The following is a 15939-nucleotide window of genomic DNA, read 5'->3' on the forward strand; positions in this document are numbered from 1 at the left end:
TCGTCAGCAGCGTGCGGCCTCAGCAAGGCCCCACAGCTCCCCCAGCAAAAGCAGGGGGCGAGCTTTTGACTGGCTCCAGAAGAGCATAGCCGATGTCAAGATGTCCGTGCCGGGCGATCTGCCGGTCAGGGAGGAGGTTGAAAGTTTTCACCAAAGGTGGCCTCTCATAACCTCCGACCAGTGGGTTCTTCAAATAGTCCGACAAGGATATACCCTCAATTTGGCCTCGAAGCCTCCAAATTGCCCACCGGGAGCTCAGTCCTTCAGCTTCCAGCACAAGCAGGTACTTGCAGAGGAACTCTCCGCCCTTCTCAGCGCCAATGCGGTCGAAAGCCCGTGCCACCGGGGCAAGAAGGGCTGGGATCTATTCCACGGTACTTCCTTGTGGAAAAGAAAACAGGGGGGATGCGTCCCATCCTAGACCTAAGGGCCCTGAACAAATATCTGGTCAAAGAAAAGTTCAGGATGCTTTCCCTGGGCACCCTTCTTCCCATGATTCAGCAAAATGATTGGCTATGCTCTCTGGACTTAAAGGATGCTTATACACACATCCCGATACTGCCAGCTCACAGACAGTATTCTTCAATTTCATCTGGGATCACGTCACTTCCAGTACTGTGTGCTACCTTTGGGCTCGCCTCTGCGCCCAGAGTGTTCACGAAGTGCCTAGCTGTGGTAGCAGCAGCGCTTCGCAGGCTCGGAGTGCACGTGTTCCCTTATCTCGACGATTGGCTGGTGAAAAACACTTCCGAGGCAGGAGCTCTACAGTCCATGCAGATGACTGTTCGACTCCTGGAGCTACTAGGGTTTGTGATAAATTACCCAAAGTCCCACCTTCTCCCAGTACAGAGACTCGAATTCATAGGAGCTCTGCTGGATTCTCGGACGGCTCGTGCCTATCTTCCGGGGACAAGGGCCAGCAATCTGCTGTCCCTCGTCTCCCGGGTACGAGCGTCCCAGCAGATCACAGCTCGGCAGATGTTGAGATTGCTTGGCCACATGGCCTCCACAGTTCATGTGACTCCCACGGCTCGTCTTCACATGCGATCTGCTCAATGGACTCTAGCTTCCCAGTGGTTTCAGGCTGCTGGGGATCTAGAGGACGTGATCCACCTGTCCACGAGTTTTCTCAAATCCTTGTACTGGTGGACGATTTGGGCCAATTTGACTCTGGGATGCCCCATCCAAATTCCTCAGCCACAAAAGGTGCTGACCACGAATGCGTCTCTCCTGGGATGGGGAGCTCATGTCGATGAGCTTCACACCCAAGGAAGCTGGTCCCTCCAGGAACGCGATCTGCAGATCAATCTCCTGGAGTTACGAGCGGTCTGGAACGCTCTGAAGGCTTTCAGAGATCGGCTTGTCCCACCAAATTATCCAAATTCAGACAGACAACCAGGTTGCCATGTATTACATCAACAAGCAGGGGGGCACCGGATCTCGCCCCCTGTGTCAGGAAGCCGTCAGCATGTGGCTCTGGGCTCGCCGTTACGGCATGTGGCTCCAAGCCACATATCTGGCAGGCGTAAACAACAGTCTGGCCGACAGGTTGAGCAGGATTATGCAACCTCACGAGTGGTCGCTCAATTCCCGAGTAGTGCGACAGATCTTCCAAGTGTGGGGCACCCCCTTGGTAGATCTCTTCGCATCTCGAGCCAACCACAAGGTCCCTCAGTTCTGTTCCAGACTCCAGGCCCACGGCCGAACTGCACGGATGCCTTCCTCCTGGATTGGGGGGAAGGTCTGCTGTATGCTTATCCTCCCATACCTCTGGTGGGGAAGAATTTGTTGAAACTCAAACAAGACCGGGGCACCATGATTCTGATTGCTCCCTTTTGGCCGCGTCAGATCTGGTTCCCTCTTCTTCTGGAGTTGTCCTCCGAAGAACCGTGGAGATTGGAGTGTTTTCCGACCCTCATCACACAGGACGAATCTCAACCTCCAGTCTCTGGCTCTCACGGCCTGGATGTTGAGAGCGTAGACTTTGCCTCTTTGGGTCTGTCAGAGGTGTCCTCCCGTGTCTTGCTTGCTTCCAGAAAAAGATTCCACTAAGAGGAGTTACTTCTTTTTATGGAGGAGGTTTGCCGTATGGTGTGACAGCAAGGCCTTAGATCCTCGCTCTTGTCCTACACAGACCCTGCTTGAATACCTTCTGCACTTGTCTGAGTCTGGTCTCAAGACCAACTCTGTAAGGGTTCACCTTAGTGCAATTAGTGCATACCATTACCGTGTGGAAGGTAAGCCGATCTCAGGACAGCCTTTAGTTGTTCGCTTCAATGAGAGGTTTTGCCTTTTGTCAAAGCCCCCCGTCAAACCTCCTACAGTGTCATGGGATCTCAATGTCATTCTCACCCAGCTGATGAAACCTCCTTTTGAGCCACTGAACTCCTGCCATCTGAAGTACTTGACCTGGAAGGTCATTTTCTTGGTGGCAGTTACTTCAGCTCGTAGAGTCAGTGAGCTTCAGGCCCTGGTAGCCCAGGCCCCTTACACCAAATTTCATCATAATAGAGTAGTCCTCCGCACTCACCCTAAGTTCTTGCCGAAGATAGTGTCGGAGTTCCATCTGAACCAGTCAATTGTCTTGCCAACATTTTTTCCCCGTCCTCATTCCTGCCCTGCTGAACATCAGCTGCACACACTGGACTGCAAAAGAGCATTGGCCTTCTATCTGGAGCGGACACAGCCCAACAGACAGTCCCGCCCAATTGTTTGTTTCTTTTGATCCCAACAGGAGGGGAGTGGCTGTGGGGAAACGCACCATATCCACTAGGCTAGCAGATTGCATTTCCTTCACTTACGCCCAGGCTGGGCTGGCTCTTGAGGGTCATGTCACGGCTCACAATGTCAGAGCCATGGCTGCGTCAGTGCCCACTTGAAGTCAGCCACTATGAAGAGATCTGCAAAGCTGCGACGTGGTCATCCTGTCCACACATTCACATCTCATTACTTGCCTGCAGCAGGATACCTGACGCGGACAGTCGGTTCGGGCATTCAGTGCTTCAGAATCCAACTCCACCCCCCTAGGGCCCATGTTTTATTCGTGTTCCAGGCTACACTCTCTGTTAGTTGGATAGTTTTTAGGTCAATCTCAGTTATTCCTCGCCGTTGCGAGGCCCAATTGACCATGTTTGTTGTTTTGAGTGAGCCTGGGGGCTAGATACCCCATCAGTGAGAACAAGCAGCCTGCTTGTCCTCGGAGAAAAGCGAATGGCTACATACCTGTAGAAGGTATTCTTCGAGGACAGCAGGCTGATTGTTCTCACAAACCCACCCGCCTCCCCTTTGGAGTTGTGTCTTCCCTTGTCTTTGTCTTGCTACTTACGGGACTGACGAACACGAGCCGGTTCGGGCGGGAAGACGGCTGCGCATGCGCGGTGCGCATGGGCGCGCGAGAGCTAGCAAAGGCCTTTGCTAGTGAGTTTCCGATGGGAGGGCTGCCGTGGACGTCACCCTCAGTGAGAAAATCAGCCTGCTGTCCTCAGAGAATACCTTCTACAGGTATGTAGCATTCGCTTGAGCCTGCAAATAGGTGGGAAAATGTGGGATACCAATGCTACAAATAATAAATAAATAAATGCTACATCACAATGTTTATGTATATGTTGACATCTTAGGTTTCTGAGAATCTTTTGATGCCTTGTTTGGCAAAAATAAATTCCTTTTTCTAAAATGATGCCTTCTAATCAAATCCTTAGAGCCAGGGTTCTTAACAAGCAGTGGGGATGTGGGAAGTAGTCAAATTAAGTACAGAGAAGGGTCTTGAAATCTGAGGCAATTTGTTGGAGCTTTCTAAACAGCCTGAAGACACTTAGTATAATTATTGGTAGTATAACTGTACTATTGTAATTTTAGTGACATGTTAGCAGCTAGCTAACAGTGACATACTGTATGTAGCTGCAGGTGCAAGGATTTCATCGATTAGTTAAAGAGGTATGGGAACCAAATAAATATTAAGAATCTCTGCTCTAGAGTCTCAGGCTGCCTTTGAACTTGTCTCACACAATTGCGAGAAAGAAAGCACGAGAGAAGCAGGACAAGAACTAAGACAATTTTGATGCAGTAATTGAAAGGGAAAAAGCTTAGCATCTTAGAAAGATAAGACCACATGCGTGCTGAGAAACTAATGAAAACTACAGGAGTTCAAATTCTCTTCTACACACACAGTGCTAGAAATGGAATAGTTTTGTGAGACTCAAAACATTATCTTGGAAACAATACTACAGTAAAAATGCTGAGCTGCCACGTGGGGCTGTGCAAAGCAAAATTCTTTTTTTGCTGTTTGTATTTCATAATAGTAAGTGCCATTTAGTGCATACTAAGGGAGGGTAGTTACTAGGGTGCTGTGAAGTTGGCCTTTTACGTAATTTACGAACGAGTCATTAGGAGCACAATTCTGTATTTGGTACAGATGAAAAACACACCTAGCGTATTCTATAAACCATGCCAATTAGGTGCAATTTATAGAATACGTATAGCACAATCCAGGCAACTAAAACTTAAGCACAGCCACTTACACCAATGAAAAGCTGGTGTAAATACCCACACCTAACTTTAGAGGCACAACAGGTTATAACGCACTATGTGAAAATTTTAGCAACGCCCACAAGCTGCCCATGCTCCTCCCATGGTCACACCAGTTTTGAGATCCACATGGTAGAATTTACATGGATTACTTTATAGAATACGTTTAGCAAGTAGTGAGCATAAATTCTAATTAGTGCTGATAATTACTTAACATCCAATTATTGGCACTGATTGCCTTGTTAATCAATTGAGTTACACATGCAAATCAGAATACGCACAGATTTGCATGTACAACTCTAGTCACTACAGGTAGGTGCGTTATTCTGCACCCAGGGAGTATTTCTTGCAAGGAGCTCCCCCTCTTCCCTTTAGGCTCCTGCCTGATCTACACAAGATGACCAGGGATGAATTAAGGTAGGTTAGGGGGAGGGGGGGCACCATTTCTACCACTGGATCATTTAAGATAGCACCTGGGAACTTCCATTGGCATATTAGCAGCCTGAAGCTCTCAGACATAAAAACCAAGAAAAATAAAGCTGTTGAAATTTACTGCAAGCTGTATTAATTCTATATAATTAATTATAAATTTTGTATACATTTTCATCTCACTAGGCAGCTTGTGGTGACCCAAAATGTGTGTGTGTTACGGTAATCACACACATTATTGCCATTTAACACATGTTAAGGAGCAAATAGCCGCATTATTGCTTTAATGCATACTAGTAAGATACTGCATACATGAATTTGTATTTTGTTCCATAATAGTGTGTACATCTTTACTGCAAAGAAAAATAACAAATTAATTCTACATGGTAGTAGTAGTTTGTGCACGTTAATTTGAAACCTTTCAATCATAGGACAAAAACTGAAAAAAAGACCCGCTTAGAGATACCTCCCAATGGCTTAGCTCTATAATCACTCTGGAGTTTCAGAGGTGATCTGCACTGCCCCTGTGGGGTCAACCAGACAAGAGAATACATTGTCAGTAGATGTCCACTCACTCTACCTGATGGTTTGAGGCTTTGCACATGCTAAACAGTACGTAGTAATAAACAGGGCCCTTAACAGTTTCTCAGCAGTTGCTAGAAAACAATGCTATAATGATTTAATGTATTCAGTATTTAAGAAATGAAACTTACCACGCCTCTAAATGAAGGAGGAATCAGACCGCAATAAATAGGTACGAAGGAGCTACATACTAATGCCTATGGAGAAAGGAATCACAGAGAAATGTTTAAGTCTTTCTTGCATTGAAAGCTATATGAAGTAGCAACAATCCTAGCATCACAAATCTGTAATCTTTGGCAAATAATATCAATATTACATAACTATCTTCCAGTTTTATGCAGGTCTATCAGTCAAGAATCATACAAAACTATTTTTGAAACAGAATTGTCTCAGTAGCTAGTTAAATCATTGGTTTCCTCCAGGAAATCTCACTTGGGGGAGGGGCCAGAATTTAACAAAGTAAAAAAAAAAAACCCCACTTAAAATCGCTTACAAAATATAACTCTCCCTCACTTGTTAACAGCAAGTGTTTTCCTTAGACAACAGGATTGATCCGGCACAGGTGATGAGCTAAGCCACTGTTGAACTGACACTAAATTTTGTTCTTGCACAGTGACACAAGGGGGGGGGGGGGGGGGGGGATGTTCAAGGCACAGAGACAGAAGTTAACTGAGAGTAGATTGGGTGGACCTCTGCACAGAAGGCCTCTCCTATTGCCATTTATCAGTGAGTTAACTAAATTCATTCTGAATTCTTTTCAGTCAAAGCTTTCCCTTCAAAACGGCATCCCGATAGAGAGGCTTGCAACAGAGGCAAGGAGTAGAGGCCTGCATGGGAATGGGGTTCCTGGGAATCCTGCGGAACCTGCTGGGACGGAAACAATTCTGCAGAATTCCCATGGAACTGTAAGCTGCACCTGTGCCAGCCTCTCACCTACATAGTACCAAGTTCTTTGAGTGCTATCTTCTCCTCCTTGCTTTAACAGCACAGATGAGGAAAGTCTTCCATTAAGGAGGTGGTAGAGAGACAAATGATGACCAAATTCAAAAATGCACGGGATGAACATAGAGTTATCTCTAATTATAAAATGGAAATTATTAAAAAAAAAAAAAAACTTATGGCTGCATTTGTGTGAATGTATCAAGTAATGCTTAGATGGCGACTCCGGCTGTGATGAACTAGGGCTGATACCAGGCAGACTTGTATGATCTATGTCTCATATATGGCAATTTGGTTTAGTATGGGCTAGAACATGAGAACAGTGCTAGACAGCCTATGGTCTTTATCCCGCAAATGAGAAGACAAATAGGCTGCAGTGGGCTCCAACAGCCAACTCCAGCAGTTGGATAGGGTCGGGCAGACTTCTATGGTCTATATCCCAGAAATGCCAAAGACAGACCATAATGAAGTATATCATCACGTTCATTGTTGATTTAATCATGAACTGATAATAAGTGTGACTATAGGGCACACTGGATTAACCGTTCAGGTATCTGCCATCACTTACTATGTTACTATTAATCCTCTCTGCTCCCCAGCTGATGCACAGACCTCAGCTCCAACACAGGCACAAGCATAGGCGCCCCGTATAAGAGGCTTGGGGAGGCTAAGCCTCCCCAGCCCAATCTTGACCTTCCCCTGGCTGCTGTCCTCACAAACGCAGCAGGGCTTGCGCAGCAGCCAGGGAGCTCTCCCACCGTCCCTCCTTCCTTCCTGCTCTTCCCGACCGGCAGCCTTCCTTGCCCCCCCTCCCGCACATAAACCCCCCCCCTCCCCCCGCGTATAACCGTTTTACTTTCCCTGGCAGCAACATCTGTGAAGAAAAAGGCACTGCAGGCTCACCTCCGGCATCAGCTTTTCTCTTCGCTGTTCGCTCTTCACACAGTGTCCCGCCTTCGCCGAAACAGGAAATGCATCATCACGAAGGTGGGACACTGTGTGAAGAGCGAACAGCGAAGGGAAAAGCTGAAGCCGGAGGTGAGCTTGCAGTGCCTTTTTCTTCACAGACATTGCTGCCAGGGAGAGTAAAACGGTTAAGGCGAGGGCAGGGAGAATCGCTGGACAAGACGTGGAGAGAAGGGGAAGCCAGGGGGAGAGAACAGATCTCTGGAGAAGAGGGCAGGGGAGAGGCGAATTTCTGGCTGTGGGTGGATGGATGGAGGGGAGGGGAGGGGAGAGAACAGATCCCTGGAGACGAGGTGAGGGCAGGGGAGAAGAGAATTGCTCCATACAACAGAAGAAACTGGGACCAAAGCTAACAGAAAAACTAAATACTCAGACAGCAAAGGTAGAAAACATTTTTTTATTCAGAATTTATTAATGCAGTGAGCTAATCAACTAATTTATTAATGAGCAGGCAGGGGAAGTGGGTTAGTAGAAGCATGTTTGGTGCCCTACACTGACATATCACTGTGTGACAATGATCCTTACAGTCTGTCCCTGTGAGTTTGAAGTGTGACTCCTGGCCCATTTGAACTGTGGTTGGTTGGGGAGGGTTTTGAAATGCTCAGTCGCAGCCCTATGCCACGGTGGTTCTCTCTTCTCCCTTTCTCCCCGCCCAGCTGGCCGCGGTAGCGGGCTACTACTTTTGCCTTCCTGCAGTTTTCAACCTCTCCTTCTACCACAGTCTCACTGTTTCTCATCCTTTGAAGTCCACTCCATCCGTCTATTCTACCCGCTGCCACTCAGAGTTGCAGTCATTTACCGCCCCCGTAACAAGTCCCTCCCTTCATTCCTTACCGACTTCGATGCCTGACTCTCCGTTTTTCTGGAGCCATCATCCCCATCCCTCATTCTTGGTGATTTTAACATGCACACTGATAACCCTTCCGACTCATACGCTTCTCAATTCCTCACTCTAACCTCCTCCTTCAACCTCCAACTAAGCTCCACCACCCCTACTCACCGAACTGGTCACTGTCTTGACCTCGTCCTCTCTTCTTCCTGCTCACCCTCCAATTTCTGCGCCTCAGCTCTTCCTCTCTCTGACCATCACCTGATCACCTTCACACTTCATCACCCTCCCCCTCAGTCCCCCCCAATACTAACCACTACTTCTAGGAATCTCCAGGCAGTCGACCCTCCCATCTTATCCTCTACTATCTCTGATCTCCTCCCTTCCATCATGTCCTCCGCGACTGTCGACAAGGCTGTCTCCACATACAATGCCTCTCTCTCCTCTCGACGCCCTTGCTCCGTCCATCTCCCGTCCCATAAGGCGTACTAATCCCCAGCCCTGGCTGACCCCTTGCACCCGATACCTTCGCTCCTGCGCCCAATCGGCTGAACGCCTCTGGAGGAAATCTCGCACCCACACCAATTTCATTCATTATAAATTCATGTTATCCTCCTTCCAGTCCTCCCTATTCCTCGCCAAACAGGACCATTACACCCAATTGACTAACTCCCTCAGTTCTAACCCCCGTCGTCTCTTCGCCACCCTTAACTCCCTCCTCAAAGTGCCCTCCGCTCCCACCCACCCCCTCACTCTCTCCTCAATCACTGGCTGACTACTTTCGCGACAAGGTGCAGAAAATCAACCTCGAATTCACCTCCAAACCATCTTCTCCTCACCCTATAACACACTCCCTCAACCAACCAACCCAGGCCTCCTTCTCCTCTTTTCCCCGATATCACCAAAGAGGAAACCGCCTATCTTCTCTCCTCTTCAAAATGCACCACCTGTTCCTCTGACCCCATCCCCACCAACTTACTTAACACCATCACTCCTACTGTCACCCCCTCCATCTGTCGTATCCTCAACCTCTCTCTCCACTGCAACTGTCCCTGACACCTTCAAGCATGCTGTAGTCACACCACTCCTCAAAAAAACCATCACTTGACCCTACCTGTCCCTCCAACTACCGCCCCATTTCCCTCCTACCCTTCCTCTCCAAGATACTTGAACGCGCCGTTCACAGCCGTTGCCTTGATTTTCTATCCTCTCACGCCATCCTCGATACACTTCAATCCGGCTTTCGCCCCCTACACTCGACGGAAATGGCACTATCTAAAGTCTGCAACGACCTGTTCCTTGCCAAATCCAAAGGTCACTACTCCATCCTTATCCTCCTCCTCGACCTATCCGCCGCTTTTGACACGGTCAATCATAACTTCTCGCCACACTTGTCTTCCCTCCCAAACCCACTACTCCTCTCCCTCCACTCTCTATCTCTGTTGATAACACCCTCATCGTCCCCGTCTCATCTGCCCGCAACCTTGGGGTCATTTTTGACTCCTCCCTCTCCTTCTCTGTGCATATCCAGCAGATAGCCAAGACCTGTCGCTTCTTCCTTTATAACATTAGCAAAATTCGCCCCTTCCTGTCTGAGCACACCACCCGAACTCTCATCCATCCCCTCATTACCTCTCGCCTTGACTACTGCAACCTACTCCTCACTGGCCTCCCACTTTGCCATCTATCCCCCCTTCAGTCCGTTCAAAACTCTGCTGCACGTCTTATCTTCCACCTGAACCGGTACACTCATATCACCCCTCTCCTCAAGTCACTTCACTGGCTTCTGATCAGGTACCGCATACAGTTTAAGCTTCTCCTTTTAACTTACAAATGCACTCAATCTACAGCTCCTCCCTACCTCTCTATCCTCATCTCCCCTTACATTCCTACCCGTACCCTCCGTTCTCAAGACAAATCCCTCCTGTCAGTATCCTTCTCCACCACCGCCAACTCCAGACTCCGCCCTTTCTGCCTCGCCTCACCCCATGCCTGGAACAAACTCCCTGAGCCAGGCCCCCTCTCTGCCCATCTTCAAAGCCTTGCTCAAAGCCCACCTCTTCAATGTCGCATTCGGCACATAACCACTATACCTCTACTCAGGGAATCTAGCCTGCCCCAACTTGACATTTCGTCCTTTAGATTGTAAGCTCCTTGTAGCAGGGACTGTCCTTTTTTGTTAATCTGTATAGCGCTGCGTAACCCTAGTAGCGCTCTAGAAATGTTAAGTAGTAGTAGTACTGATTATGGTGCATCTCTAGAGCCTGCATTTTGGGATTATTATTGACCCCCCTCTCCATTATCTTTCAAGAGAGGTGCTGTAAAGGCATTGTGATAAGCTAGAAATATATAGGGGGTAATTGTATAACAGAGTTTGTATATATAGACAGCTGATAAGAGCATATTTTGTAAAGAACTTTCTTTTGCAAATGGATGAATACAGACATAAAGGGATAGGCATGAGCCATAGAGATAAGCCTGTCACTTCCAGTGTCTATAAGTGTCATTCATGTGAGCCCATCCATGCGTAGGTTTGCATTGGTTTGGAATACGTCAGCTTTTGGAAATGTGCATCTGTGATATTTTGCATGCAAGTTTAAATTTTTCTAGTATTGCTGCATGCTGAGTCTGACTTCTTGAGGTAACTTTCCAGTTTAGTATTTTGCCTTCATATCTGTTGTGTCATGTGTTTTTCATGTGTGATCAAGGTGCAGTATTCAGCTAGCGTGTAGTATTTGCAACCCTTTTTATTTTTTTCACTAGCTTGTGTACTGGTGTTTTAGAGCCCAGTGTAATTACAGTGCTGCCTTTCCACGCATAAAGTTGTAGCTTGTTCTGTCCTTGTAATTAGTGCTGTTATGGTTTGGTAAGGTTGTGAGTGTGTTTTTGTACAAGTTTGTGTATAGTGTTTTGCAGTGGAGAGACTGTGTGTTGGCCTTACTGAGCTGGCACCAAAACATCAGAAAGGGTGTAGAGCCTAAATCATGAACACTACCTATTGAAGGATCTACATATGGTTGTTAATAAAAGGAGCTCATTGTGAACACTATCCTCCCTAAAAGGGTGTTTTGTGGCTCTACATGAGAATTGTGATATTATGATCCTTTGTTTCATATTGTTGACGGTCTGCATTTTCCATATGGGTGGTATATTGGTGTATTAGGTTCTGTCCAGTGTAATATTTATTGTACAGTAAGGTTCTGAGTGTGTTTTTGCAGAAAGTTGTGCACAGTGTTTTGCAGTTGAGCGATTGTGGTTAGCTTATGCTTTAAGCAACCACTTTATTCTTTGACATATGATACCTATCTAATATTATTATTAACATTTGTATCGCGCTACCAGACGCATGCAGCGCTGAACACGTGACACAAAGAGACAGTCCCTGCTCAATAGAGCTCACAATCTAATATCTAAATTTAATAAAAGGTATTAATTGTGACTATTTTATTTTTACTTTTTTTTTCTGTGTGTTGTCAGACAATTATGGAGGTAAGCACTGCCCCTGGCCCCGCTCCTGACCCCACCCCTTTTAGCCTCCCCAAACAGTTGGGCCACCGACCGCCTATGGGCACGAGCATCAGATGTCACCTGACCTACTGACTGTGCCCGTGGCGACCTCTCAAAACACAGAGACAGTGGATCAGAGACAAGTCTTACATGTGCACACCAGAGTGTTCCATGTTCCAACTTCCATTCCTTCCATGCCTGCAGTGCTGCAGCTCGAACCCAGAGTCAGACCAAGAGAGCTGACCAGAATTTTTTTTTTTTATGTACCATTAAGTTCTTGCGGGACTGGGTGGGGACAGGTGCAACTCTAGTCAGGAGCCTTTAAGGGGACAGCAGAGTAAAGATTGCAAATTATCCCTGTCAACTACTAAGCACCTTTGTAAAAAAAAAAAAAAAACCACACACAAAAAGCAAACACTTTGAAATATCTGTATACAAATGCTAGACTTTCTTAAAGTTTCACTAGGTTCCTCCTTATGTTATCTGCACCACTGGGGGTGCGTCTACCATACTTCAGATTTTATCATCCGCAAAGAGACAAACCTTATCTGACAGCCCTTTCAGCAATACCACTTACAAAAATGTTAAAAGAACTGGACCAAGAACTGAACAAAACACCAGTATCAGCAAAATAAGGTCATTTATAGAAAATTACTGGGAGAGAGTTGTTTAGTGTCTGTTCAGATTTGCTGAGGAGACTGCTGTATACTCAGAAATTTACACTAAGTTCTGAGCTCTGGAAGAGCTGGTCTGTCTCAGCAACATGCAATTGCATCATCCACTTCCATACTTGACTCAGTCCTCCTTGCTGTTGGAAAATAAACTATAGCACTGATTAGCATAATAAGCACTTAATCTGATCAGCTGCAGTACTGGCAGCTACTAAAATCAATCACATTCTTTTGTTCTTTAAATCCAGACAACTGGAAACAGTTTGAGCCTTTTAATACTAATAATTTGCTCTTGTGGTACAATCCTACAAATTAGCACAACGAGATTACAAAGAAAAAAAAAAAAACAAAAGAATGCAGCTAGTGAGAAAGGTTAAAAAAAAAGGCAAAAATATCTAAAAATACAGTGAATAAGAAGGTAAACATTGAAAGAGGTATTAAAAAAAGAAAGGTATAAATAGACCAAAGCCAAACCAGCTGTGAGTGGGTAACGAATGCATCTTCTCCTCACCACAGGGAAAAAAAAAGTGAATTGCTAGTCTCGCACACTCGCAGGGGAGGGGAGGGGAGGGGGGCGGAGACACACCTGCATTCACAGAGCATGTCTCACACTCAAAGACCTATACCAGCAACCCATCTGTAAGAATTATAGGCCTTTTTGTCCTCTGAGAAGCTCCAACAGCAGCACAATATTTAAAAACTAGGGAAAAAGGCCCGTTTCTGACAGAAATGAAACGGGCGCTAGCAAAGTTTTCCTCGGAGTGTGTGTGTTTTACACAGTGCGTGTGAGAGTGAGTGTGTGATATAGAAAGAGTGAGACTGTGTGCGAGAATGAGAATGTATGCTAGGGGCCCCCTCCCTCCCAGTTTCAGGGTCCGGCCATGCCCCCTCCCTCCCAGTTTCAGGGTCCACCCCCCCCCCCTGCAAGTTCCAGTGTCCGCTCTCCCTCCCACCCACCCAGTTCCAGGTTCGTTCCCCCTCCCTTCCCTCTCCCTCCCAGTTTCAGGGTCCCCCCCTCCCTCCATCCCAGTTTCTGGGTCCGCCTGGCCCCCCTCCAAGTTCCAGGGTCGGCCCCCCTCCAAGTTCCAGGGTCGGGCCCCCTCCAAGTTCCAGGGCCGCCCACCCTCCTACTCACTCAGTTCCAGGGTTGTTGCCCCCCCTCTCCCTCCCACCCTGTTCCAAGGTAGTTGCCCCCTCTCTTTCCTCCCCTCCAGCCACCCACCTGCAACGTGGTGAAGCTGACTCCGTGGCTGAAGTGAAGGGGTTTTTTTTCTTCATGTTCGTCACTCTGTAACCATCTGTCAGCCCCGCCCTCGTGCCTCTGATAGGTCCACCGCTCTCGACGTCAAAACATGATGACGTCGAGGACGGCGGACCTATCAGAGGCGCGAGGGCGGGGCCGACAGAGATGGTGACAGAGCGACGAACCTAACGATCCCTTCACTTGAAGCCACGGAGTCAGCTTCAGAACGTTGAAGATACCTTTTATTATAGTATAAGAAACTTTTTTTCAAGTTTCTTATATGCATATTGATGATCAGAAAGAACAATTATCAACAATATTTAAATGCTCCATAGTTTATAAGAAACTAATGAGCAAAGAATGCAGTGACCAAGTTCTGAACTTGTTTCTCAGGAAGATTAACAGCTGCTTACTCAAACAAATTCCATTTTGTCTGAATCAAAATGGTTTGTGTACTTTCATTAAGGTGCCAAGAGCTTAAGACAAATCTGCATGCAAGCTGTGTCCATCCTTTACTATTTTAAGAACCACATATACAATTTTAAAAATTGCATCTCATTCTCTTAATTTGTACGCATAAATGAAGAATGGTTTTCTAGTCAACAATAGAATGAAAGCATATGCAACATTTACATAAATTACATGATTCAAGACCTTCCTTTCCAATTTCTCAAAATTTTGTCTAGAAAACAAGAGGCGTGAAGGAGGAGTGGCCTAGTGGTTAGGGTGGTGGACTTTGGTCCTGGGGAACTGAGGAACTGAGTTCGATTCCTACTTCAGGAAGAGGCAGCTCCTTGTGACTCTGGGCAAGTCACTTAACCTTCCATTGCCCCATGTAAGCCACATTGAGCCTGCCACGAGTGGGAAAGCGTGGGGTACAAATGTAACAAAAATAAAATAAAAAACAACCCTACCTGGATAAGTTCTTCTTTGGAGTTGAAATCGGATACCAGCACATTTTCACCATCAGAGACCCGTGTGAGAGAAATGCACAGTCTGCCCAAAGCCAACTCATGAGCATTTTCTGGAAGATTTCTGTAGAGTCCGTTTCTGAGGATTTTAACCAAATTAAAAGTAGGGTGAAGTGGGCCGAGATTTCGTTTCCTAGCTTCTTTGGCCAATTCCATTACATCAGAACAACACTTAGCTGAAAAAAAAATAGTATAAAAAGGCATATACTTCAGAAACTGAATTTGTATTGCAAAGGGAAAAGTCTGGTCCTTCAGCTGCTCCCAGTCATCTAAGTTTTTGTTTGTTTGTTTGTTTGTTTTTTGTGGGGGGGGGGGGGAAATCGGATTAAAATACACCAAAAGGTTTGAATTTTCTTGGATTATGAAATTGTAAATATCCTGAAAAATAAGCATCCCCAAGGACCAATTTGAGAAACAGGACCTCAAAGCAACTCAAAAATAAATTTTACTAAATCTGAACAGTAACTTCAGAACTAAGAGATATTTAAGATCCTAAATATTCAAGAGGATAGCAAAATGAGTTTTGTAGCAAGTGCAAATCTCCCCATAGACCCGTTTAAATTCAACCTTTAGTGATGGTGTTGAAAGGGTTGATTTTCAGCCAGTGTGTACACCAACTTCTCTGAAGAAGAGCTATTATGTCAGATCAATATTTACTTATACTCCCAAAACAGTAAAAATGATCAGTGATTCAAAGGCTTCCACAGTCTGACAAAAATATTAATGCTGTGTAACTGCAGTTATAATTAGCTAAGGTTTTAAAAATTAAAAAGATATATTTGCCATCCACTACTTTCAATGGACAGGACACCAGAGATGCCAAGTTTCTCAGTTCCAGGCTGGATATTTTGGGACAGACCCGATTTTAAAAACGCATAGCCCAACGCAGGGTGGGATTTGTAGTGCCTGATCTTTCCGGTTGAAATCAGTGCTGAAAATCCTAATGTATCAGGAAGGGGTAATCAGAAATCCAGGACTCCAGGATTGTCCCAGAATCTCCAGCCTTAACTGGGTAACATGGCATCTCTGACCGACACTCATTTACTCTCCAGCATCTTGTTTACAAGTACTAACAGATTGGTAGCATGTAGGGCCGGTCTTAGGCAGAGGCAACCGAGGTGGCCGCATAGGGCCCCGAGCTTAAGGGGGCCCCGCGCGGCACGCCTCAACTCTGCCTCCCCGACCGACCCCCGCTTGGACTGCACCGCCGCATCATGATTTGATCCCGCTCCGCTTCTGCCTCCGGTCCGGTGCCCTGCCCACCCACCGCTGAGCCCG

The 15939-nt window shown here is 46.5% G+C and overlaps 1 protein-coding gene across 1 annotated transcript in view; it reads right to left on the bottom strand.

The window, feature by feature from the left end:
• Positions 1 to 15939, bottom strand: part of LOC115477400 (patatin-like phospholipase domain-containing protein 2) — a 183469-nt gene that overhangs the window by 99633 nt on the left and 67897 nt on the right. Inside the window, exons 2-3 of the mRNA XM_030214254.1 lie at positions 14605 to 14837; positions 5667 to 5732 (exon numbers count right to left, since the gene is read on the bottom strand). Coding sequence (XP_030070114.1) covers positions 5667 to 5732; positions 14605 to 14837 — 299 coding nt within the window. The remainder of the gene's footprint in view (positions 1 to 5666; positions 5733 to 14604; positions 14838 to 15939) is intronic.

Source organism: Microcaecilia unicolor, chromosome 9 (assembly GCF_901765095.1).
Source record: "Microcaecilia unicolor chromosome 9, aMicUni1.1, whole genome shotgun sequence".
In the NCBI taxonomy this organism is placed as follows: Eukaryota; Metazoa; Chordata; class Amphibia; order Gymnophiona; family Siphonopidae; genus Microcaecilia; species Microcaecilia unicolor.